Consider the following 24460-nt stretch of genomic DNA (forward strand, 5'->3'; position numbering starts at 1 on the left):
TTCTATGTGCATGTCACAAGTACATGTGTGTTCCCTCCAGTTCCAGTTTCCAAGACGCAAACATATGTGTGTCTACCGTCGACATGTTCTCTGTCAGATCCGCCATCAATGGGCTGGATATTCAATTCCTAAGTATGAAAAGCCACCGACTTTATATGGCTAAGGTACTCCATTTTTACAGTTCAGGCAAGTAGGCCCGATTCTTTCCTCAAAGCCTTTCCCTGCTCTCTGTCTCTGACAGTTTCAGCTTGAGCTCGCATCTGTATCCATGAACTTTGTCCTACTCCCTGTGCAGCTAACGGTGCCTGCCTCGGCCAGTTTTCGCCTGCCTGCCAAGAAGCTGTATTTCACCTTCGAATTATCTAGTTTGCTCTTCAGCCGATGCATTCCTGTCTAGTGATTTAGGTAAACATTTCCTTTAGCTCACAGGCAAAGGACTCAGCCTTTCCGTCCTCCTGCAAGTGATTCATAGCCCTGTTGCCATGGAAAGTTTTCTGCCCCTCGCTTCTCATATAGACACTTAGACGCTTGTACACGCACATACAGTTAGTATAGAATAGATTCTGTCCGAGAGTCCTTCCTTGTGGATAACATAGTTCTCTAAACATAGGATGTTAGATATGATTTGGGATTAGGTTGACATGACCCCCTAGACTTCTCGTCTCCACATGTAGAGCTAAATGTCAAGTCCCCTTCACCCCCTAGTTGCACGTCAATCACACGTCATGCTGCTGCGCACGCATCCATGTTAAGTATTATCGTATAGATCCACCTATGTAAGATAATGAGAGCCAATCATGTTTCTTTTTGCTCCTTATTACGCCTAGTTTCAATTACGTATCACTATGTTAATTTATCTTATCAATTGTTACGCCTTTCTGCACTTGTTTCATTGTAAATGTATGACCTATAAAAGTTACTTCTTGTCAATAAAGTATTGTACTTCACTTCCTGAACCCTCGTGGTGACGGAACCTGAAGGCCGCGACTCGAGTCGGCCATTTTGAATGGAATAAAGCCCATTTAGAAAACCTCTTATACCACGGATTTTGCCTCTTGTTATTCTGAGCTATTTTACTTTATTTTAAGGATTCCGTATGAAATTCAGTTTCGGTAAAAAGAATATTTACCACAAGGTTCCAGCAGCACCTGTGGGAGGTCTTTGGACCACCACTGCCGGCTAGCCAGGGGCCATCAAGGTCGATGCTACTCTGGAGCTCCGCAACTTCAATAGAACTGTTCGAAACCGAGGGAGGGAGGCAAAGCGCATAGCAATGTCTACGACCACCCTATGGAAAGGGCAATCTCCAGCGAGCCGAGGGACGGGAGGCAAAGCGCATAGCAAGGTCTACGACCACCCTATGGAAAGGGCATTCTCCAGCGAGCCTGAACCCCAGCTCTTGAAGGAGAAGCTTGGGCTTTGGAGCAGAATGAATATGTCGATCTCTGAGAATTCCTACTTCCAGATGACTCCGAAGAGAACTTCTTCATCTGTAACCCAGTCATGCTTTTATTATCGGAGTAGATCTGCTTACTGATTCTGTTCTTCGAAGAGATGAATTGCTTTTATTGACAACTTCCTAGCTGGGAGCCATATTGGTTGGGCCTTGGTCATGACCTGGTTCCATTCTGTTTGTTGATATAGTGTGTCATGTAGTCCGTATGCGCTAAAATATATTACTATGATTTAAAGTGTTGCAGGGTGCCTGCACACAGCTGAGAATGAATCTACTGTTTAGGTCTATAAATGAAGCTCCTACCAGGCAGAATCAGGAACCTTAGGAGACTCGTTTCCCCTTGAGGTCTGTGTGTGTGTGTGTGTGTGTGTGTGGTGTGTGTGGTGTGTGTGTGCGTGCGTGGGTGTGTGTGTGGGGGGGGGCTATCAGAAGTTTCAGAAGATGGCAGGGGTTCACTACTTGTTGACACACAGAGGAAGGGTGATTACATACAGTCTCAAAGTATTTTCTGCTTTTGTTTCCCTCTGTAAGATGATTACTCTGAGGAAGTACAATTTCCTTTAACAGTGCATTCAGCATCTTGTTATGGTGGTGAGCACTCTTCTTCTTGAATGTATAAACACAGGTCCTATCTTGGTCCTAGTAGGTTTCACAGCCTCTTAGGTCATTGTTAGGTAAAGACAAAGCCAGTGGCCATTCCAATCTTTCAATATAACCTTACTTTCATCGGACGTCCTACAATTTCTGAAAAGACCTTAACAAAAGTTAAAAAATACACAAGACGTGCTTGTTACACCAAGGCTTGAAGGGAACCTGAAAGCTCATTTCTACAGTGTAACAAATTAAAATCCATTTGTGTGCCTCACAACAATGGTAAGCCTTGAATGAGCCCAAGCTTGCACTAAGCCGCTCACAGTGACCCGTGCTACAGAAAGGACCCCTCCACACAGTGACTGCAGGACAGATGGCCCAGGAGAACTAGATGGACTACTTAGTGAAGGGAGTGACTTAATGCCGTCCACAAGTTTGAGCCCGCCAACAAGGAACAGTCAAAAGCAAGCGAGACCATGGAAGTCCAGGTGAAACATTTGTCAACGTTGTTTACTGTACTATGATCCGTGACTTCAGGTAAGTCTAATAATTCATTTGTAACACATTTGCGGGTATTGTTGAGGCTCTCTTAATGGATGCATTAAGTATTATAAACACATCCGTCTTAAATGTAGTACAATATACCAACTGTACAGATTATTTTACATCTGCAGCACTTTCTTCTAGGAGGGCATCCTTCGCTGTAAGTGACCGCTTCCATTTCATGTGCACATACAGAACCGGGTGGCGGACAGCAATGCAAGAACACATTGAGGAAGTGCTTTTCTGATTAAGATATCAAAATGGATATTCAACTGCAGATAAATGTGCTGATAAATTCTGATCGATGTTAACACCTACCCAGACTCCTCCACGATGGGCACCTGGTCGAAGCCCTTCTCCCGCAAGACTTCAATGGTCCGCTCACAGGTGACGCTTGGAAGAACGGTCAGCGGAGCACAGAGGTTCAGTTCCTGCACCTTGATGTGCCACCACCTGCAACAGAGAGAGGGGGTCAAGTAGGAAAAAGCAGATAAGGTGACCCGCTCTGTGTATGTGTCCCCTGAGAGCGTAGAGAACCCAACAACTGGAAGGGGTGCTGGGTAACCGAGAGACGTATTAACATTGTCTGGGGAACCACCGCCACATCCATATCGTGCTTGACACCCGAGACATTCAATAGACTTAACATTGACGTAACAAAAAACGTACCAGGGTTTAGCCACCTCCAGGTCCTCAGTTGTCATGAACTGCTTCTGCACCATCCACTTGTCACTCAAGAACTTAGACCTACAAACAAGATGGAGAAGGCATCTGAGATTGGGAACAAAAGGCAGAGAACTCAACTGGTGCAGGCATGAACCAAAGTTCAAAGCAGGCTTGTGTTGACCCCAGGAAGGCAAGGTGCAGGAGAGCACAATGCAGGCCACCTCACGGGTAACCACTGTGCTGGACCATGGGATAGTCCGTACCATCCATGCTCTGGGGTGGAACAAAGTGGGCACAAAACTGCGCAAGGAAGGTGGATGTAAACTCCAACTGATAGCGGGTATCACGCACCTCAGGTAAATGAAGATTGCTCTCGGCCACACTCCTGAACATGATGCCTTGTCAAGCAACTTGAGCCCTGAATATCTTTCAACAAACTGATGGAGGCAATGAGACTGCACTGCTGTTGTGCACACAGGAAAACCCCAAGCACCACCCTGCTGCTTCTCAGAAGTGTTTAAGTCCTGCTCTTTTTCAAAGACATTTTTATGTTTCAGAGCAGAGTTGGTTTTGTAGCTAGTCTCCTACTAATAGACTTAGTACACGCTTACATGTAATTGCGGACAGAGTCCGGCAAGATGACCACGCAGCGCTGGCCTTCCTTCAGCTCCTGTGCAGCCTTCACCGCAATAGACATGGCCGTGCCAGAACTTCCTCCTGCAGAAACAGAGAAAAATATGCAATGTCACCAGGGAACTCCACTAGCTACATACAGATGTGAAAATACAATTTTGACTACTCTGAAATATGCTCTTTGAGTTGGTGGTTTGAATGCAAGAATTTGTAATAAAATTCAAAACAAAATAGAAAGTACTAATGAATGGCTTGAGCCGGTGTTGCGGTCAGTGGTAGGAGGAAGACAGGGTCTTACCGCACAGCAAGCCTTCCTGTCGGATCAGCATCCGGGCCATGGCAAAGGACTCCTCGTCGTTGCTCTTGTACCAGCAGTCCACCACCTGCACAGAATGAAACCAGCGCGTCAGACACGAGCAGGCGAGCAACACACTCCAGTCTTGAACTGCAACAACCAACATCCCCAGGACTCATCTCACCAATACTGCTATCACCCACTGCAGTCTGTGCCCCACGATCTGAGTAGCAACTGCTGGGCAGGAGCAAGAGTTTGGGAAATTGACCCCTTTTAATGTTCTTTAAGTCACTCACTGCCTGGATCCAGGACGACAGGAAAAATGCCCAACGCCGGTGACATAACAAATCCGATGTATTGGTGGACTCGACATAAGGCACCTTTATTACTTATTCGATGGCCAAAATCTGAAAGTTGTGCAGTGGCTACTGGGCCATATTTTTCAATAAAGATCAGCATCTAGAGATTTCTCGAGGCACAGCGCATTATATACGTACAGCACAATAACAATAGCAATATCTTAATATGGGAAGCTACCCTCTACTCAAGTATTAGTTACACCCTGAATACGCGTTATTCAAATAATATCTTCGAGGAGCCCAACTTTATGAGAAAACTCAACAGCATCTGATGGGAAATGGCACTTTCACTTGCTGTAGGCGCTCGGAAGGCCTTGCGGACAGCCTCGGTGCCGGCATCCCCCAGAGACTCCACAAGAAACTACAGAACATCCAGAACGCCTTCGCCAGACCCACCCGGAACATCCCCCGCGGCAGCCACATCACTGGTCACCCGAGACACCTCCACAGGCTCCCAGTAAACAAAATAATTCCCCTTAAGCTACCCACACATCCCTACAAAGCGCTCCACCATGCCGGACCTGCATAATTCAACATCCCCTCTGCCCAGCTGGCCCTGGCCACCATTCCACGGATCCGTAAGACCACGGCCAGAGGAAGATTCTTCTATCTCGCAGCAAAGACCTGGAACACCTTCCTCCCCACCTCAGGCAATCACTTTCACTTCCTCAATTCAGGAAGGACCTCAAGACATGGCTCTGTGACTGAACCGCAGCGCTTTGACGGTCCAGCAGTGCTCCGTCCCCCCCTCCCCCCCACAGTGCCTTGAGACCCTTACGGGTGAGCAGTCGCGCTTTACCAGCACCCTGATTAGTTGATTGATTGATAAATCCTCCTTAGGGCCATTCACACACATCTGTACTGGTATATGTTGCCTATTTCCATGCTTCCCTATATCAACTCCGCAGGGGATGCTCTGGTTTGGAGCAGCTGCTGCGCTTTATATATTTGGTTCATTCATTCATTCAATCAGTTTTCTTGCACTGACAGAAAAGCGAATATCTAAGATGGACTCTAGTACAGTTTGTGGCAATAGTCACTGTAAACAAAATGGCCTACATCTTCCAAGGTAATGGGAACCCAGTAATTTTGGATATCCAATTTGGCTGAAAACACAATCATACTAGACATTTTTTTTTTTAACTCCATAGTCAAGGGAAATTGTAGCTTCTAATAGACAAATCATTCACTGTGCCTACTTGCACCAGACCTTTAAGGAATTCTAAGACTGCCCCCCGCCCCCTTTCCCCCACCCCCCCAAAAAGGGTCGGGCTGCAGTTCATTTAAAAAGAAATACAGAGGCAGGATCACAGCCTTTCCACCCTTTTACCAATCTATTTGGAAGCGAGCACTGCCAAAGCCAACAGAGGCATTGGTCGACCTTTTAGCTCTGTCAACGCTTGTTGTCAAATGTTATGTTATGTTATGTTATTTTAAGTGGGATTTGTAAAGCGCACTGACACCAAGGGTTTCCTGGCGCTGAAAGACAGAGGCGAGTCCGGGGGTCAGAGGGGATGGGAGTTAGCCGGGTAAGGGGAAGAGGAAGGTTTTGAGCAGTTTCCTGAAATGAAGGAGGGAGCTACTGGATTTAATGGATAGGGGAAGAGGATTCCAAAATTTGGGGGCAAGGTAGGCGAACCGACGGCCGCCGAATTTGTCGGTTTTAGTTTTGGGGACAGCGAGCAGGTTGAGGAGGGCTGAGCGCAGATTACGCATTGGACGTTGTGGATTGATAAGGGTTGTCAGAAAGGCAGGGCTGGGGCAGTGGAGGGATTTGAATGTGAGGCAGCCCAGCTTGAAGGCCGCCCTCTGTTCTATAGGTAGCCAGTGCAATTTGTGTAGCAGGGGTTTGGCCGACTGCCATTTGGGGGTGTAGTAGACGAGCCGGGCTGCTTGGTTCTGTACGACCTGGAGGCGATGCAGCAAAGATTTCGGGAGACCGTGGTACAAGGAGTTGGAGAAGTCCAGGCGGGATAGTACCAGGGAGATGACTACCTGGACCAGAGCGGCAGGTGGTAGTAGGTGACTGACTTTGTGGATTTTTCGGAGCTGGAACATGCATGAGGAGATCACAGCACCCACGTGTGGTCTGAGGGAAAGTTCGGTATCGATGGTCACACCAAGACTTTTTACTGATTTCACCGGGACCGGGGGAGAACGAAAAGTTTCTTACCTGTCGGTGTAGTTTTGCAGCTTGAAGATCTTTCTGGATTCACTATGCTGTGCATTATTCCGCGATCTTGTGGTTGGGTCCGGATTCGTAGTCTTTTCTTTGTTTTTTTTTTTTTTTTTTTTGTAGCCCAGGTGGGCGTCGACGTCCACCATTTGGTGCACCTCCCGTGACGTCGTTGTGCTTCCTGCGGAAGTCCCACCTTTGGGGCGCCATCTTCGGGTTCTTTTTTTCCCTGTTTTTTTTTTTTTTTTTTTTTTAACCCTAGGCGATTGATTAATCCTTTTGTCCATATTTCTGTACGTATCCACTTTTTTGATCCTATCCATTTCACCCCCTCTTCCTCCAGCCTCATCTTCCTGGCGGAGGTGGGTGGGTTCGCTAGTGAATCCAGAAAGATCTTCAAGCTGCAAAACTACGACAGGTAAGAAACTTTTCGTTTTGCAGCGTGAATCTTTCTGGATTCACTATGCTGTGCATAGATTTTGTAGCGGTTTTCCTATTTTTGTGGTGGCTGGGTGGAAGATGATCGCTGGTCGTTGAAAATGTGTTGTAGCACCTTCTGTCCGACCTGTGCTTCCTTATTCATTTGAATGTCCACGCAGTAGTGCTTTGTGAACGTGTGCACAGATGCCCAAGTTGCTGCGAGACAAATGTCTTGGATGGGCGTGTTTGCCAGGAAGGCAACTGTGGCCCCCTTCTTCCTTGTGGAATGAGCTTGTGGCCCCTCCGTTAGCTCCTGTCCAGCCTGTTTGTGACAGAATTGGATAGTGAGGGCAATCCACCTAGCGATGGTGCCCTTGGTCACTGGTCTACCCATGAAGCTAGTAGCAAAGGACACAAACAGCTGCTTCGACTTCCTGAGTTCTTTGGTTCTTTCAATGTAGTGCATCACCGCTCTTCTGGCATCGAGGGTGTGCAGGGCCTTTTCTGCATTTGTAGTCGGGTTTTGGAAGAAACTCGGTATCTGTATACTCTGATTCATGTGAAACGCCGACACTACCTTGGGCATGAAGTGTGGGTCCGTCCTCAGGACTACCCTGTCCTTGTGAATTTGAATGTAGGGCTCCTGTAGCGTTAGTGCTTGAAGCTCGCTCACTCTGCGTAGTGAGGTTATGGCCACTAGAAAGGCAGTCTTCATCGTCAACATTTGTAGATTGGCCTTGTGAATGGGTTCAAACGGCGCCTTCATGAGCTCCGTCAGAACCACGTTTAAATTCCATGCCGGCGGCGGCAACCTTTTCGGGGGTGCCATTCTTTTGGCTCCCTCCATGAACCTCTTCACCACCTGCGAGCTGAAGAAACTTCCACCCTTCTCACCTCTGGTGTAGGCAACGATCGCTGCTAGGTGCACCCTTAGGGAGCTCGAGCAGAGGTTACTCTTTAGAAGGTGTGTGAGGTACCTCAGCACCGTTGAGTCTCTTGTCATTCTGTTGTGCAGGCCCTTCTTCCTGCACCACACCGTGAATCTCTTCCACTTTGCGCTGTAGCACTTTCTTGTAGTAGGTTTCCTTGCCTCCCGTAGCACTCGCATAGTGCTCTGAGGTAACCTTAGGTGTGCGAACTCTAGGTCTTCAGGAGCCATGCTGCTAGGTTGAGGGTCTCTGGCTCTGGGTGCAGGACCTCCCCGTTTTGCATTGAGAGCAGGTCTTTTCTTCGCTCGAACCTGTACGGATTGCCTTGCGCCATTTCTTGAATCTGTGAGAACCATGTCTGCCTCGCCCACTGTGGGGCCACCAGGATCAGAGTCATGTTGCTGGTTCTGCACTTGTCGAGCACTCTGTGCAACAGGGGTATCGGTGGAAAGGCGTAGGCAAATGTCCTCGACCAGCTTATCCATAGGGCATTTCCCTTGGATTGCTGATCTGGTTGCCTGGACGCGAAGCTTTGGCATTTTGCATTGTGGCGTGTTGCAAAAAGGTCTATTGTGGGAGTCCCCCTTCTCCGGAAGAGTTTCTCCGTTTCCTGGCCATTGAGCTCCCACTCGTGCGATGCTGAGGTCTGCCTGCTCAGCCAGTCTGCCTCCACATTGTCCTTCCCCGGTAGGTGAATTGCCAGTAGATCTATCCTGAGAGGTATGGCCCATCTCCAAATCTCCTGAGCTAGGGATGAGAGGGGAAACGACTGTGTCCCCCCTTGTTTGTTGATGTAGAACATCGCCGTGGTGTTGTCTGTCTGCACCAACACCTTCTGCCCGCACAGGTGTCTCTGGAATGCCTTCAGGGCTAGCAGTATTGTTTTCAACTCGAGGTAGTTGATGTGGCGGACCGCGTCTGCCGGAGCCCATAGACCCCTCACTCTGAGGTTGTCCATGTGCGCTCCCCATCCCATCTGCGATGCGTCCGTGGTAATGGTCACTGTTGGGCTTGGTGGTGTCAGGCTTCTCCCTGTTGTTATGTTGTCTCTGTTCCACCAAGTTATCTCCTCCTGCACTGCGTGCGTAACAACCACTAGATCCTCCCAGCTTCCGTTTGCTTGTGACCATTGCTGTTGCAGCCATTCCTGGAATGGTCTCATGTGCAGGCGTACATTCGGCACCAGCTGGATACAGGACGCCATCATCCCCATCATCTTGCTCACCGCCCTCACTGTCAGAGCTCGCCCCTTCTGGTAGAGCTGCGTCTCCTTCAGTAGGGCATCTGTCCTCCTGTCGCTGGGCACTACTGTACAGTTGAGGGAGTTGATCTGTGCCCCCAGGAAAATCTTTACCTGCTCCGGTTCCAGCGATGATTTTCCCCAGTGGATGGAAAATCCCAGATTTGTGAGGGTGTCCGTTACGCGTTTTGCGTGCCTCTCGCACTTCTCGCGTGAGTTTGCCTTGACCAGCCAGTCGTCCAAGTAGGGGTATACGTGTATGCCCTGCTTTCGTAGGTGTGCCGCTACCGCCGACAGGCATTTTGTAAAGACCCTTGGCGCTGATTTTAATCCGAAGGCCAGGGTTGTGAACTGGTAGTGTTCCTGTTCGATGTTGAATCTTAGAAGGCCCTTGTGCCTTCTGTTTATTGGGATGTGAAGGTAGGCATCCTTGAGGTCCACGGTGACCATGAAGTCCCCTTCTCTTATCTGTGGCAGTACCTCCTGCAGTGAAGTCATTTTGAACCTTTGTGTTTTGACGAACTTGTTTAGGTACCGGAGGTCCAGTATGGGTCTGAGGTCTCCGTCTACCTTCGGAACCACGAAGTAGTTTGAGTAGACCCCTTTGTTGCGTTCCCTGAACGGCACTGTCTCTATGGCTCCCTTTTGCAGGAGTTTCCGTGTTTCTTCTCTGAGTATTGCCAGTTCTTGGGCCGATCTCTGTCTTCCCTTCGGCTTTCTGTTTGGAGGTCTTTTCTCCAAGTCTACGCAGTATCCGTACTGCACGATGTTCCGTATCCACTTGTCTGTGGTTATGCGCCGCCACTCCTGAAGGTAGAACCTCAGCCTTCCGCCTACCGGTGACGTATGCTCGTAGGCTCTTGGATCTTCTCTTCCCCCTGATGACACCTTTTTGCGCCTCACCCTTGGGGGCCTGACGAGGGTGGGCGTCTTCTTGCGTGCTGAGTCACTTCGAGGAGGGCTGATCGCCCCCTCTCCTCCTTTGGCCACGTCCGTTCCCTCTCCCTCGAAAGGACTGGCCCCGAGGTTGATATTGCCAGCTTTGCTTCTGCTGACTTTGTCCGTGACCTTCGCCCTGCTGACCTTGTTGGAACGCCTGGTGCGACGTCCCCTGTTGGCTTCCACCCCTACCGTAGGGTCTCCTCGAGGGATTTCCTCGTCTCATTCCCCTCAGCTGCAGGGCCCCCATGGACCTCGCTGTCTCGTTCTCCTTCTTGAGCTGGGTGAGCTTCTCGTCCACCGTTGCTCCGAACAGTGTCTCTCCGTTGAAGGGAGTGCCCAGGATGTTGTTCTGCACTTCCGGTTTGAATCCCGAGATTCTTAGCCATGCATGCCTCCTTTCTGTGACCCCTATGGCCATGAGTCTTGCTGAAGTCTCTGCCCCATCCAACGCCGTCTTTATACAGGAGTTGGCGATGTTCTTGCCTTCATCTACCAGGTGAGAGGCTCTCTGGCGGTATTCTTCGGGGAGGTGCTTTACTAGCTCCCCCATTTCATCCCAGTGTTGGTACTGGTGTCTATTTAGGAGTGCATTTGAATTCGCCATGCGCCAGTGCATTGCGGCGTTCCTCTCGACCTTTCTGCCTGTGAGGTCGATTCTCCTGCTCTCTTTATCTGGAGGTGGGCCCGAGGTTGCTGGCACGTTGGCCCTTCTCCTGGCCGTGGAGGCAATGATGGAGTCTGCGGTGACGCTACCCTTGATGTAAGGTGGGTCCAGGGAGGAGTGTTTATATTTTTTCTCTGTCCTGGGCGTGATCGACCGACAGGTGGCAGGCTCCTTGAAGGCTTCTCTCCCCTGGTTCATCACGCTTTGTAGCATGGGGAGGAACTGGCTCCTAGTCTGGATGGGGAGCAGTGTTTCGACGAGAAAATCTGCTTTCGGCCTCTCCTCGTCGAGCTTGACGCCGAAGGCCATTGCTGCGCTCTTCACCACCATATTGTACACCCCGATGTCGTCTGGTGGCGAAGGCCTCGAGGGGTACGTGTCCACGGCCTCCTCCGGGTTTTCGGTGTCGAGATCTTGCCATTCGACGTCGTTGCCGGTAGATGTCGCCGATTCGAAGAACGATTGTTGGTCTTCTTCCTCGGCTTCTTCCTCATAATAGGGCTCCTCTTCCTCTTCGAGGTCCCTTGTCAGCCCTTCGGCGTCGAACTCCTCCTCGACTTCGACGACGTCCGCCGATGAAACCGTTGGAATCTTGAATTCCTTCATCCTGGCGTCGAACTCCTTCTTCCTTTGAAGGATGTTCTCCATTTCGGCCTCGAGCCGCCTCTTCTTTTTCTCCATTTCGGAGATGCTATCGGCGTCGACCGCGGGCCTTTTCGATGAAACTTGCGTCGACGTCGAACGTTCTTTCTGCGTCGATCGGCCCGTTTCATGGGATGATTTCGACGACCCTTGCCTTTCGGCGTCTTTCTGCGCCAGGGAGTCCTTTTGTAAGGATCCGCTGGGCCTTTTGTCCGAAGTTCCCCCTTTGGACGTCGAAGTTTTCGGCGCCGGGGCTCCCTTCGTGGACCTTGACTCAGTTTTTCTCGAGTCACCCTCGTGTTTTCGAGGTGTTTTTTGATTTGCGCTCGACGATTCTCTTACCTCGTCTTCTTTCTTCTTGTCGGTCTCTACGACCGTGAAGTTTTCGGCTGCCTCGGCGACGTTGTCCTCGTCGTCCGTGTCGAGGCCCAGCGCGTAGAGTGTCGGGGGTTTTCCTTGGCCCTCCATGTTGGCGTTGGCTCTCCTCTGCCTCTCTCTCACCCTGAGTGTCTTTGGCGCGAAGACTGAGCAGGCGTTGCAGTCGATACTCTGATGATCCACCGGTAGGCAGAGGTTGCAGACCGGATGCAGGTCTTTCTGCGCGAACTTGTGGTGGCAGTTTGGGCAGAACTTGAATGGCGTCTTGTCCATTTCGCTCAGGGTCTCTGAGCGTGCATTCTCCAAGGTTGTCGAAGAAAAAGGCTCGCTGGTCTTCTTTCTTCGCGTTCCTGTCGAAATCTGTTCTTTCCTGATGTCTTCTCTTGATTCTATCGATGAAACTCGCTTTTCTTCCTTCTTCCTCCGAGTGAACTTCTGGAGCTTCCCGATGACGATCCAGACCCAACGGCGGAAAAAAGAATCTGAAGATGGCGCCCCAAAGGTGGGACTCACGGGAGGTGCACCAAATGGTGGACGTCGACGCCCACCTGGGCTACAAAAAAAAAAAAAAAACAAAGAAAAGACTACGAATCCGGACCCAACCACAAGATCGCGGAATAATGCACAGCATAGTGAATCCAGAAAGATTCACGCTGCAAAACCTAAGTTATTGGGCCAGAACTGCGGGCCCCAATGGGAGGGACTAACCCCGGGAAGAAGAAGCTCCGTTTTGCCGGGATTTAATTTTAACTGATTGTAGTCCATCCACTCCTGGATGTGTATCATGGCAGATTGGAAGTTGTTCACTGCGTCCAGGGTGTTGAGTGGGAAAATGATCTGCAGGTCATCAGCGTAGTTGTACACTGTGATGTCCCAGCTGTGAAGCGAGCGGATCAGGGGACGGAGATAAAGGTTGAATAGTAGGGGTGATAGGGCAGAGCCCTGAGGGACTCCACAGGTTGTAGGGGTTTTGGGCGCTGTGTAGGGGCCCAAGCGGACGGCTTGTGTTCTGCCATACAAAAAGGACTGAGTCCATTTGAGGGCAGGGCCCTGGATGCCAGCCTGCTCGGGGGTAGCTGGCAAATGTCAATCTCTCTTCGGTGGTCCAGGGAGATGGCTGGGGGTTCCCCTCTTCTTCCTCGGGTCCTCTGCTGTAGTCCTGGCACTGCCCTCTTGAGGAGGAACAGACCTGTTCTTGGGGATAGTAGGGTCTCCCTTGGGGTCTGTATTGGGCGGAGCCCCCACTGTAGACCCGAGAACTCTGAACCACAGAAAGGACCAGTGCAAGAGGCGGGGGGGGGGGGGGGGTATGGAAGGTCCCGTCTTCTCTTCCAAGTCTCCAGTCTTCTGGCTCCACTGATCTTCCGAGTCCACCTGCCGTGGGCGAGCTTTGCAGATGGGAATATAAAACCAGGCACCTGCAGGTCCACTGACGCCATCCGATCCCTCTGGCGAAAAAGAGGACACATTTGCTGAGCTGCCAGCGAGCAGAAGGTTTGACTCTTAGCCCCATTTGTTGGCGTATTTCAAGTTCCGAGTGGAACTGAACTCTAGACTCGGACTTTTCCTGGAACAAACATAGCACAATATATTGCCCGGTTCTCCTGCAGCTTGGGAGCGTTTCCAACACCTCTCTCGTGAAGAAGCGTTTTTACTTCTTGGATGAAATGTTTTAGATGTAACCACTTCGATGCCTTTGGTGGAATGCAAGACGACAAGTATGAAATATGAATTTGTAACCAGGTTTCACAATACTCATCCCCCGAACATCTCCTGGGATGCTCTGTCAGGCAGGAAAACGGTAGGAACCGGACCCACCACTCCCACCCTCCTGCTCCCCAAAAATCAGGGGGGACAAGCACTTGCAAAGAAAGAATAAGGATGTTAAAAAAAAAGTGGAGTGACGCAACAACAAACCCCAAAAGTACAGTTTTCAGATAAAATAGGACTTGAAATGTCAGCAGCAATTGTGGATTTTTTTGGCAACAGGGAAAAAGTATTGCGTCACCGACCTCAGACGGCTTGCTGGGAAGGAAGGCGGCGGCCGTAGAATTCTTGTATTCGTTAGCGCGGCATGCGCTCGACCAATCCGGGTCCGCATTGTCCATTTTGTTTGGAGCTTTAGAAAGGGTCTAATGAAGGGACGTTTCCGTCAAATACATTATTCTGTTAATTTGAGTAAATGTAAAAAAACAGAAATCATAGCAAATGCCTCTATCAGGCGGGGTTCTCCCGGCGGCAAGTTTTGAAATGTAGGAGATCCAGGGAGAATATATGTCGTTACTACGCATTCCGTTGCAACGCATGCCTTTACCACGCATGCGTTACAACGGAATGTGTTTTCCACGCTCTCCCGTTACCCCGATTTTACCTTTACTCCGCTTTTTCTTTTTTGGGGGGGGAGACCCCCCCCAAGCCCCCTTCCTTCTTTATTTTTCCTTTTTCCGCAGGTCTCCGCCGACACTGAAAACGGACTGATGCTTTTTTTCAGATTAGGATGACGTTGTTCCGTGATGACGTTGCTTGCGTGGTGAAGATGGTCGTTGAAGCATTACGCGTTGTGAAGACGTTTACAAGGTAAGTGTATCGTTGTAAACGTATTGCGTAGAAAATGCTTCGTGGTAAAGGCGGTTTCCCATCCAGGGATCGCACACGCGCAGATCTAGGGCACTGTTTCTGGATCTCGGAGAGCCTACCATGGCAGAGAGGAACACTCGCACAACCGCTGGCTGCTGCTTCATCCTTATGTTACACAACAGATGACGGGGCCTTTCTATTGAACGCTCTGGAGTTTCCTTAGAGGGGCCTGTGTTTCTGATGACTGGGAGGAGGGGCCTTAGAAACGGTTCTTTTAAGACTCTGAAATGCACCATCACCAACAAGCCAGAAGGAGTTTTCTCATTTCTAGTTTGCTTGTTGGACATAGATCGGGGAACTGCTTTAGATCCTCGGTCCTGCCTGGCTAAGAAACAAAAACACAAATTTGTCAATTCTGCCTACAAGAGCACCACGCTCTTACGCCGAGGGACTTTTGGGGGAAATACAAACAGCACAGACTGCCACAGGTAAAGAAGGAGGGATTCAACAAGTGTTCTTCAAATAGAAAGGAGATATGGGGTGTGAGGAGTCAACATGAGTCGATATTCTGCCCGATAGACGCCCGGGACAATAAAGCACCTAGAAAACGATCAACAGTTCCTCCTGGCCAGCCCCAACTGGAAACGCATGTCCAGAACGACTATAGCGATGCTGCCAAATCCTCAGCCCAGGCAAAGCCGCGAGATGTAAATCTTTGAGATAAGGACTTTCTCTACCATCATCCAGGCACCCATGGAGCGTCACTACTGAAGACTTAACACTCGCAGCATTCACGCTGCCAGGCTTGAGAGCAAGAAACGCACGCAGAGCAGGAGACCGCGCTGATCCTACTACAGAGGAGAGTCTGAAGGGTACCCCAAAAGAGAGCCAATAAGCACCATCCGTGGTCCACCTCCGGAAGCAGCTTCAATCAATCAATCTGTCAAGGCATTTATAGAGCGCGCTACTCACCCGGACGGGTCTCAAGGCGCCGGGGGGGGGGGGGGGGGGGGGGGGGCTGCTACATCTCGAAGAGCCAGGTCTTGAGTAACTTCCTGAACGTGAGATGGTCCTGGGTCAGCCGAAGGTGGGTGGGGAGGTAGTTCCATGTCTTGGCAGCAAGGTAGGAGAAGAATGTTCCTCCTGCGGTGGTTCTGCCGAGGGTGAGGCTGGCGGATCTGAGCTGGCGGGTGGGTGTGCAGAACGTAAGGTGGTCGTTGAGGTAGGTGGGGCCCGAATCGTGGAGGGCCTTGTGTGCGTGGGTGAGGAGTCTGAACGTGATTCTCTTGCTGACCGGGAGCCAGTGCAGGTCTCTCAGGTGGGCAGAGATATGGTTGTGGCGGGGGATGTCCAGGATGAGGCGTGCTGCAGCATTCTGTATGCGTTGTAGTTTCTTCTGTAGTTTGGCCGTGGATCCCGCGTAGAGGGCATTCCCGTAGTCCAGTCTGCTCATGACGAGGGCCTCGGTGACCGTCTTCCTGGTTTCAGTGGGGATCCATCGGAAGATCTTCCGGAGCATGTGCAGGGTGTTGAAACAGGAGGACGTGACAGCGTTGACTTGCTTGGTCATCGTTAGGGAGGAGTCCAGGATGAAGCCCAGGTTGCGTGCGTGGTCCGTGGGCAGTGCCCAGAGCCGGGGGCCACCAGGAGTCATCCCATGAGGAGGGGGATGAGCCGAGGATGAGGACTTCTGTCTTGTCCGAGTTAAGTTTCAGCCGGCTGAGTTTCATCCATTCCGCGACTTCTTTCATGCCTTCCTGGAGGTTGGCTCTGGCGGTGGCGGGGTCGTTGGTGAGGGAGAGGATCAGCTGGGTGTCGTCAGCGTAGGAAATGATGTTAAGGTTGTGTTGGCGTGCGATGGCTGCGAGGGGGCTCATGTAGATGTTGAAGAGGGTGGGGCTGAGTGAGGATCCTTGCGGGACGCCACAGATGATCTTGGTGAACGATGATTGGAAGGGGGAGAGGCGGACTCTCTGTGTTCTGTCTGAGAGAAAGGAGGTGATCCAGTGTAGAGCTCCTTCTCGGATTCCAGCGTTGTGGAGGCGAGTGGTTAGGGTGTGGTGGCAGACTGTGTCGAATGCGGCCAAGAGGTCGAGGAGGATGAGGGCGGCAGTTTCCCCGTTGTCGAGCAGGGCTCTGATGTCGTCGGTGGCTGCGATGAGGGCTGTTTCGTTGCTATGGTTTGCTCGGAAGCCAGACTGCGATGGGTCGAGGGAGCTGTTGGTTTCGAGGAATGCGGTCAGCTGCTTGTTGACGGTCTTCTCGATAACTTTCGCGGGGAAGGGGAGGAGCGAGATGGGGCGAAAGTTCTTGAGGTCGGTGGGGTCTGCGGTGGGTTTCTTCAGGAGGGCGCTTATTTCTGCGTGTTGCCAGCTCTCCGGGAAGGTAGCGAATGCGAAGGAGTTGTTGATGATGTTCCGCAGTTGGGGGGCAATGATGGTGTCGGCTTTGTTAAAGATGTGGTGTGGACAGGGGTCAGAAGGGGAGCCGGAGTGGATGGTGTTCATCGTGCGGGTGGTGTCTTCTGTGCTTACGGTGTTCCAGGCGCGGAGGGTGGTGGTGGCGGTTGTGGGTTCGGTGGTGCGGTGCGTCGTCTGGGGGCCGAAGCTGTGGTGTATGTCGGCGATCTTGTTGTGGAAGAACAGTGCCAGTGAGTCGCAGAGGTCTTGAGAGGGCGTGATGTCGTTGTTGCTGGCGCTGGGGTTGGAGAGCTCCCTGACGATGTTGAAGAGTTCCTTGCTGTTGTGGGTGTTGTTGTCCTGTCTTTCTCTGAACGCTGCCTTTTTGGTGGAGCGGATCAGTCGGTGGTGTTTGGTGATGGCGTTTTTGAGGGCTGTCATGTTCGCTGTTGACTGGTCGTTGCGCCATGCTTTCTCGGGGGTCCGGCAGGATTTCTTGGAGTGTATGAGGTCGTCGGTGAACCACGGGGCTTTCTTGCTGCTGGTTCTGGTGGGGGGGGGGGGTTCTTCAGTGGGGCCAGGGTGTCGGCACAGTCGGTGAGCCAACGTGTGAGGTTGCGGGCTGCTTCGTTAGGGTCCGTGGTGTGGGTGGGAGGGTTCTGGCTCAGTGAGGTGGTGAGCTGGTCTGTGGTGATCTTGGTCCAGCATCTTCGGGGGATCTGTTGTGGGCGGCGATGGGTTGTTGTTTTACTGAAGTTGAAGTGGACGCAGCTGTTGTCTGTCCAGTGTAGTCCGGTGGAGTGGATGAAGGATATGCGGTTGCTTGAGGAGAAGATGGCATCAAGCGTGTGTCCGGCGTAGTGGGTGGGGGTGGTGACCAGTTGCTTGAGTCCGAGGTTGGCGAGGTTATCCAGTAGGGCAGTGGTGTTGCTGTCATTGCTGTTTTCCAGGTGGAAGTTGACGTCTCCCAGGAGGATGTAGTCTGAGGTGGCGAGGGCGATCGGGCTGATGAGGTCTGCGATGGCTTCGCTGAAGTGAGTGCGCGGTCCTTGGGGCCTGTAGATGAGGGTGCCTCTGAGGGGGTCAGTGTGTATCTGGAAGTGGAGGTGCTCGGCGGTGGTGAAGGTGTCGTCAGAGTTGGTCGTGACGCGGATGGTGTTTTTGTGGACGATGGCGATGCCTCCTCCTGTTTGGTTGGTGCGGTCCCGTCTGGTGATCTTGTAGCCGTCCGGGATGGCTATGGCGATGTCGGGAGCTGAGGAGGCGTTCATCCATGTCTCTGTGAGGAAGGCGACGTCCGGTGCCGTCATGTCCAGGAGGTTCCAGAGTTCGATGGCGTGCCTGTGGATGGAGCGGGTGTTGAGCAGGATGCATTTGAGGTGTTTGGTGTTGGAGCCTGGTCTGGCAGGTGCGGTGCTGGCCTGGAGGCAGGTGAACTTGCAGGCTAGGCAGGTGAAGGGCCCGTGGGTGCGTTTCGGGCTGGCTGGGTGGCAGGCGTTGGTCCGGCCGGTGTTGAGTGCGAGGAAGGTGGCGCTGTTGTAGGTCAGACGGGTGGGATGGCGTCGTTGGCGACCAGGGGTCCTGGCGCTGGGCGCGGTCCAGGCGCGGACGGCGCAGACGGGCTTGCCTTTGGCGCGCCAGCGGCGCGGCCGCGCAGCGGTCGCCACAAGAGGGGAGGAGGGGTCAGCTGGGAGGCGGGAGGGTATGAGCCAATGGGAGCAGGGGGGCGGGGCCACACGGGAGGCAGCGGCGGGAAAGACGGGAGCAAGAAGAAAAAAAACAGTCACTCAGTCAAACACCAAAAGTCACTCGTTCATACAGGGAACAAAATGAAAGGGGGGCGGGCAGGCACACTCACGCAGTCAATATGGGGTTATAGAACGAGAAGGGGGGGCGGGCAGGCACACACGGGGCACAGAGCCCGGTCGGCGAGCGCGCAATCAGGAGAAGCGCTGAACTGGCGGGACACAGCAATCAGGCAGGCGGAGCTGCAGCGGTGGAGAAGCGACCTACCCGAGGGTCAAGGGTCAGCTTCAGACCTGTCTCCTTCGCAAGCACCAACTTCTATTGAACCTCTAGATCAGAGGACAGATGAAGAGAACCCCTCGAACAGGCTACTTGCGCTGCTGTGATTTGTACCCTGTAACCCTGTCTTGCACAAGGCGCTCTTGCGTTATGGGTAGGTAGACGCACACGCAAGGACAGCAGCGCACAAAGCACATACTCACCGATCTGTCCAGCACTGTGGGAATGAAGTCGTACCCAATGCCTTCCACTTCATACGCGGTCTTGTCTGTCACATTCAAAGATTCGGGCTCCGCCAGGATGGAACCTTCTGGATCAACACCAACCACCTGCCAGGAGAAGAGAGTAGGGGTCAGGCGGCTACTACGCCTTGCATTCTGTATTCAGTGATCGCACAGAGTCAGATACAGAAGAAGAGGCAACATGTCGAAGCTAAGAGCATGCAAGGAAAGATCGAGACAAACATGTCAAGGATAGGAACATGCACAGAACGATAGAGACAAACATGTCAAGGATAGGAACACACAGAAAGCTAGAGACAAACATGTCAAGGATAGGAACACACAGAAATCTAGAGACAAACATGTCAAGGATAGGAACACGAGGGTAAACATGGAGGCAAACATGTCAAGGCTTGGACCACACCGGTAAAGATAGAGACAAACATGTCAAGGATAGGAATACGCACAGAAAGAGAGAGACAAACATATCAAGGATAGGAAACCGCACAGAAAGATAGAGACAAACATGTCAAGGATAGGAACATGCACAGAAAGGTAGAGACAAACATATCAAGGATAGGAAGACGCACAGAAAGATAGAGACAAACATGTCAAGGATAGGAACATGCACAGAAAGATAGAGACAAACATGTCAAGGATAGGAACACACGGGTAACCATGGAGGCAAACATGTCAAGGCAAGGACCACACAGGTAAAGATTGAGACAAACATGTCAAGGATAGGAATACGCACAGAAAGACAGAGACAAACATGCCAAGGATAGGAACATGCACAGAACGATAGAGACAAACATGTCAAGGCTAGGACCACAAGGGTAAAGATAGTGGCAAACATTTCAAAGCTAGGACCACATGGGTATAGATAGAGACAAACATGTTAAGGATAGCAACACACACAGAAAGATAGAGACAAACATGTCAAGGATAGGAACACGCATAGACAAACATGTCAAGGATAGGAACACGCAGGTAAACATAAAGGCAAACATGTCAAGGCTAGGACCACATGGGTAAAGATAGTGGCAAACATGTCAACGATAGGAACACATGGGTAAACATGGAGGCAAACATCTCAAAGCTAGGAACGCGCAGTGAAAAATAGCGTCAAACATGTCAAGGCTAAGAAAGCGTGGGGAAAGATGGAGTCAAACATGTCAAGGCTAGGAACGCGCAGGGAAAAATGGAGTCGAATATGTCAAGGCTAGGAATGACCGGGGAAAGATAATGGCAAACATGTCAAGGGTAGGAACCAGTCGCGGCTCCTCAAGGGAGTGCTGCGGAGCTATGGGGCGGGGTAGCAAACTCTGGCTTACGGCCCACCGGAGTTATGTACATAAATAAATAAATCAAATTACATTGCGACGGGTGCGCGCTGCAACACCATCTGCGTTGCAGCGCATGGAATGTAATTAGTTTTATTTATTTATGTACTTACTTCGGTGGGCCGTATGCCAGAGTTTACTACCCCCCACCGCCCGCAGCACTCCCTCGAGGAGCTGTGACTGGTAGGAACGCATGGGTAAAGATGGAGACAAACATGTCAAGGATAGAAGCACGCGGGGAAACATGGAGTCAATCATGTCAAGGCTAAAACGAGCGAGGAAAGATGGAGTCAAACATGTTACGGCTAGGAGCGCGTGGGGAAAGATGGAGGCAAACATGTCACGGGTAGGAGTGCGTGGGGAAATATCGCTATTTAACACGTGCATTTCAGCTGGCCAGGGCTGGTCCACAAGGGACATATTGGCAATCACTAACCTATGATCGACAGATATCATGCTTACATGTATCTTCGCACTCTCACGTGGGGCAGGTTGTAAAGCGTGAGAGGGCTCTTCTGGGGACTATGCTTTGGGTGAAGCAGGTTATGGGTTTATATATTGTTGGGCTATTTCAGGGATCAGTGAGGACTCGCACAAATGCAAAACTAGTTCTACGGCGTATAACAGAAGCTCCGACCATCGAAGAGCAACGAGGCACCAAGCAATACCCAATCTGGAGAGATTCACCAATCAGAGCGGAGAACTAGCTTTCAGGTGGTCACACTCAGTCCTACACCTGGACTTCTGGAGCCCCAGATTGCACTCTAGTACATGCACTGGCACTACTACACACTCACCCCCCCCCCGGTGGGAGCACCCAGGGGCTTTAATGTGTGATCACCAGCCTTACCTGTTCACCTCCCATTGGTACTGGGGAGTAATATCAGATTACCACCACGTCCACTGACACCAAACTGGCATCTGACAGAACTCCAGGATTAGACTTCCCAACAGACACCCAGAGGCAGGGACTTGTACTCACCAATTACCACACTAATGTCAACAGAATGTTCTTCCATAGTCCATCTCTCCGGAAGTGATATACAAGCACTGCTCTGGGTAATGCTTTCTCCTTCTTCAATGTCCACCATCTCTTCAGCCACCTTTATTGCTCAAGATACTTCTGGATTAATCGATACGTCATAAACATGTACGTATATGCCCAGACTACCGCCTCCACGAAACAGACCCTGTCATGAATTACCACGGCTTCAACGGACTACCTACTGGCAGCAGAATGGACTCCAGCATCATCACCGTCTTCAACGGACGGCCTATGAGCAGAAAAGGTACTCATGAGCTGCTACAGGCCTCCATGCACACCTACTGACTACGCAGCCGACAGTTACTCAACATAGCGGGCGATCTGCTGCGAGCAGTCATTCATGAAGTTCCCTCTCCGGCAGTAAGATCCAGGCACGGCTTGCCAACGCCTCTAGAGAGCACCAGTCTGCTCTGCAGAGGTCCAGCGAGTGAGGAGCAGCGATGCCCCAATGCTCTGGCATGCACACATCATTCTCCAGTGGTGTCGCACTACGAACGGCACGTCTCACATCAGTAATGCGGTAAACCATGAGGGGCAAGCCACTCAAGAGCAAAAGGGTGCATCAGTCGCATCATGTCACTCCAAACCAATGGTGTACGCCAGACAGAGTAGGTCACATCCTTAGAGAGGGGGAAATGGAGAAGGAATGTCACTGGCTGGTGATGAGTGCAATAAGCAGGGCGTTTCGCAGCCTAGCCAAAGGGTACACCAGACGTGTGTCACCAACAGGTGTGTTGGAGTGAAATAGGCAGCGTATTACTCATCGGTAATGAGGCTTCGCAGACACACCACGTACGTTTTTAGTACTAGAACTTAACAGGCAAGGTATGTTACACCTGGGAGATTGGGGTTTACCCAGCAGGGCACTTCACCCCTATCAGAGAGGATTCCTAGGCACAGCATCATTCCCTGTGTTGTTCAGGTAGGGAAGTTCTTGTCTTAGGAACAGGGGTTCACAAAGGTGTTGTGTCGCTAAGTACTGATGGGGGTTCAACTGCCAGAATGTGTCAATCCCCGGGCGGGGGTTTAAGAGGCGGGTCTGTTCATTCCCTAACACTGGGGTGCGTGGAACAGAACGGCACTTATTGGTGAAGGGGTACACCACACAGGGCACGTCACTCAGATTTAGCAGGAAAGGCACTTCACACACTGGTGGTGAGAATTCACCTGACAGTATTCACCAGTTAGGGCATGCCATACCTTGTAACTGCATTCACCAGGAATCACACATCCATTCCCTAGAAAGAGAGAGGGGTTACCTAGAGCGGGTGCGTGAACTCACCTTACATTCAGGGCACCTCTCCTTTATCTTCCGGGCAAGTCCAGTGATGGTGCCACCTGTGCCCGCGCCAACTACCAGCATGTCCACTTTATCTGGGAGCAGAAGAGACAGAGATTGAAACAAACAAGAATTTTTTTGTTCACCTCACAGCGCAGAGACCTTATTTTCATTGTTACTATACCATGTCGTTTGGACTTCAAACTTACCAATAGCACGGTCTGAAAAATCATCCAACCATGAGCATAAAATAGGCTTAAACTTGAACTCTAGAAAGGAGCACGGCTCTGCCCGTAGGACGTGGAATTCAAGAGCCCTAGGACCATGTGAACTGAGAGGGCTGTTAAACGTAGACTTTACTACCCTGAGTAACGTCTCCCTCAGAGCCAGTCTCAGAGTGTCCTCTACAGGAATGGGCCCCCGAACAGGCATCTTAACACCTGGGTAAAGCTCAGACCTAAGCCCAAGAGCCTGAGAGAGAGAAGCCCACCTTTGTCCCGCAATCACTCACAGGGCATCCTCGCCCCCAACAAGTGGGCACAGCTGCCTCAGCCGCCTTCTCTTCTCTTCGCTTGGAAGTGGGAACTGTCGCAGGATTGGAACAAAGTTGAGGGGGAGGAGGAAAAGGTCTATGACTGAAGGTTGCTGCAGGAATCCTGGAGTAGCTACAGAGAGTAAATCATTCAATTTTGTCTCAGCTCCTACAATCCTATGAATTAGAAGGTTCTCAGGCATAAAACATGTAAGGAGGCGGTGGATGATATCAGCATCCAAGGAGCAGGCTTGCAGACGCGGGGTGTAGCCCAAGCGGTCGCTTTGCAGTTTTCACGTACCTGAAAACCAACGGAAGCGGCTTCTGCTTGTAATCTCATGAGCAACAGAGGTCTCGGATCCCTCCTCACTTGGAGGTGACCATCAGAACTTTATAGATGACCAAGAGGAATTACAAAACACTTTTGACCTCTCTGTGTAAGCGCGGAGAGTTGATCAAACATTAAGGTCATAACAAGCATGGTCTTCATCTGGTGCAGGAGTCATAAAAAGCAGAGATCATTCACCTGAAACCCCCGCCTCACGATCATCATGTAAGGCTTCTCCACTGGAAGCCCCTGCAGATTACGGAGTCTGCGAGGCAAAGTAATAATCGGTAGTTTTCCACATACCTAGCCTCATGTCACCAGAATCATGCTCTCAAACATTTTACGGATTACACAGATGTCCCAGAGAAAAGATGGGCGTGTGAAGGCCACCTGAACCCATGAACCCCCTCAACCGGTGGATGGCCCTCTTAGTTTTGCTGGGAAAGGGTCTTCTGGGGCGCGGTTCTATATGGAGCGGCAGCTGGTCAGATTGGCTCCACATGTTTCCATTTTAACCTGTGTTGGCTGAGAAAGCAGCAAAAGAGAGACTGGGTCCGGAGCAGAAGAACGAGGTTCAGCCTGAATCCCCAGAGACTAGAACAGACAGGGTTCAGGTGTGGACCGGCCAGGATTCCATGAACCAGATCTCGTCTGGTCCACACAAACCTACCAGGATGTGGCGCGGTTGTGAAATATGCTCAATGTAGTTCAGACTTTCCCCTTCATTGAAAAAGAAGCGAGCGTCCTAGGACACCAGGCCCATCCCTTTCCAGGGCG

At 51.2% G+C, this 24460-nt stretch overlaps 1 protein-coding gene across 4 annotated transcripts in view; it reads right to left on the reverse strand.

Moving 5' to 3' along the window:
* Positions 1 to 24460, reverse strand: part of LOC146799865 (cystathionine beta-synthase-like protein) — a 307153-nt gene that overhangs the window by 81308 nt on the left and 201385 nt on the right. For all 4 annotated transcript variants that reach the window (XM_085620762.1, XM_085620761.1, XM_085620759.1 and 1 more), the window contains exons 8-13: positions 22827 to 22918; positions 19139 to 19264; positions 4188 to 4272; positions 3868 to 3973; positions 3260 to 3337; positions 2909 to 3043 (exon numbers count right to left, since the gene is read on the reverse strand). In XM_085620762.1, the coding sequence (XP_085476888.1) occupies positions 2909 to 3043; positions 3260 to 3337; positions 3868 to 3973; positions 4188 to 4272; positions 19139 to 19264; positions 22827 to 22918 (622 nt within the window). The remainder of the gene's footprint in view (positions 1 to 2908; positions 3044 to 3259; positions 3338 to 3867; positions 3974 to 4187; positions 4273 to 19138; positions 19265 to 22826; positions 22919 to 24460) is intronic.

This window comes from Triturus cristatus, chromosome 8 (genome assembly GCF_964204655.1).
Source record: "Triturus cristatus chromosome 8, aTriCri1.1, whole genome shotgun sequence".
Taxonomy (NCBI): Eukaryota; Metazoa; Chordata; class Amphibia; order Caudata; family Salamandridae; genus Triturus; species Triturus cristatus.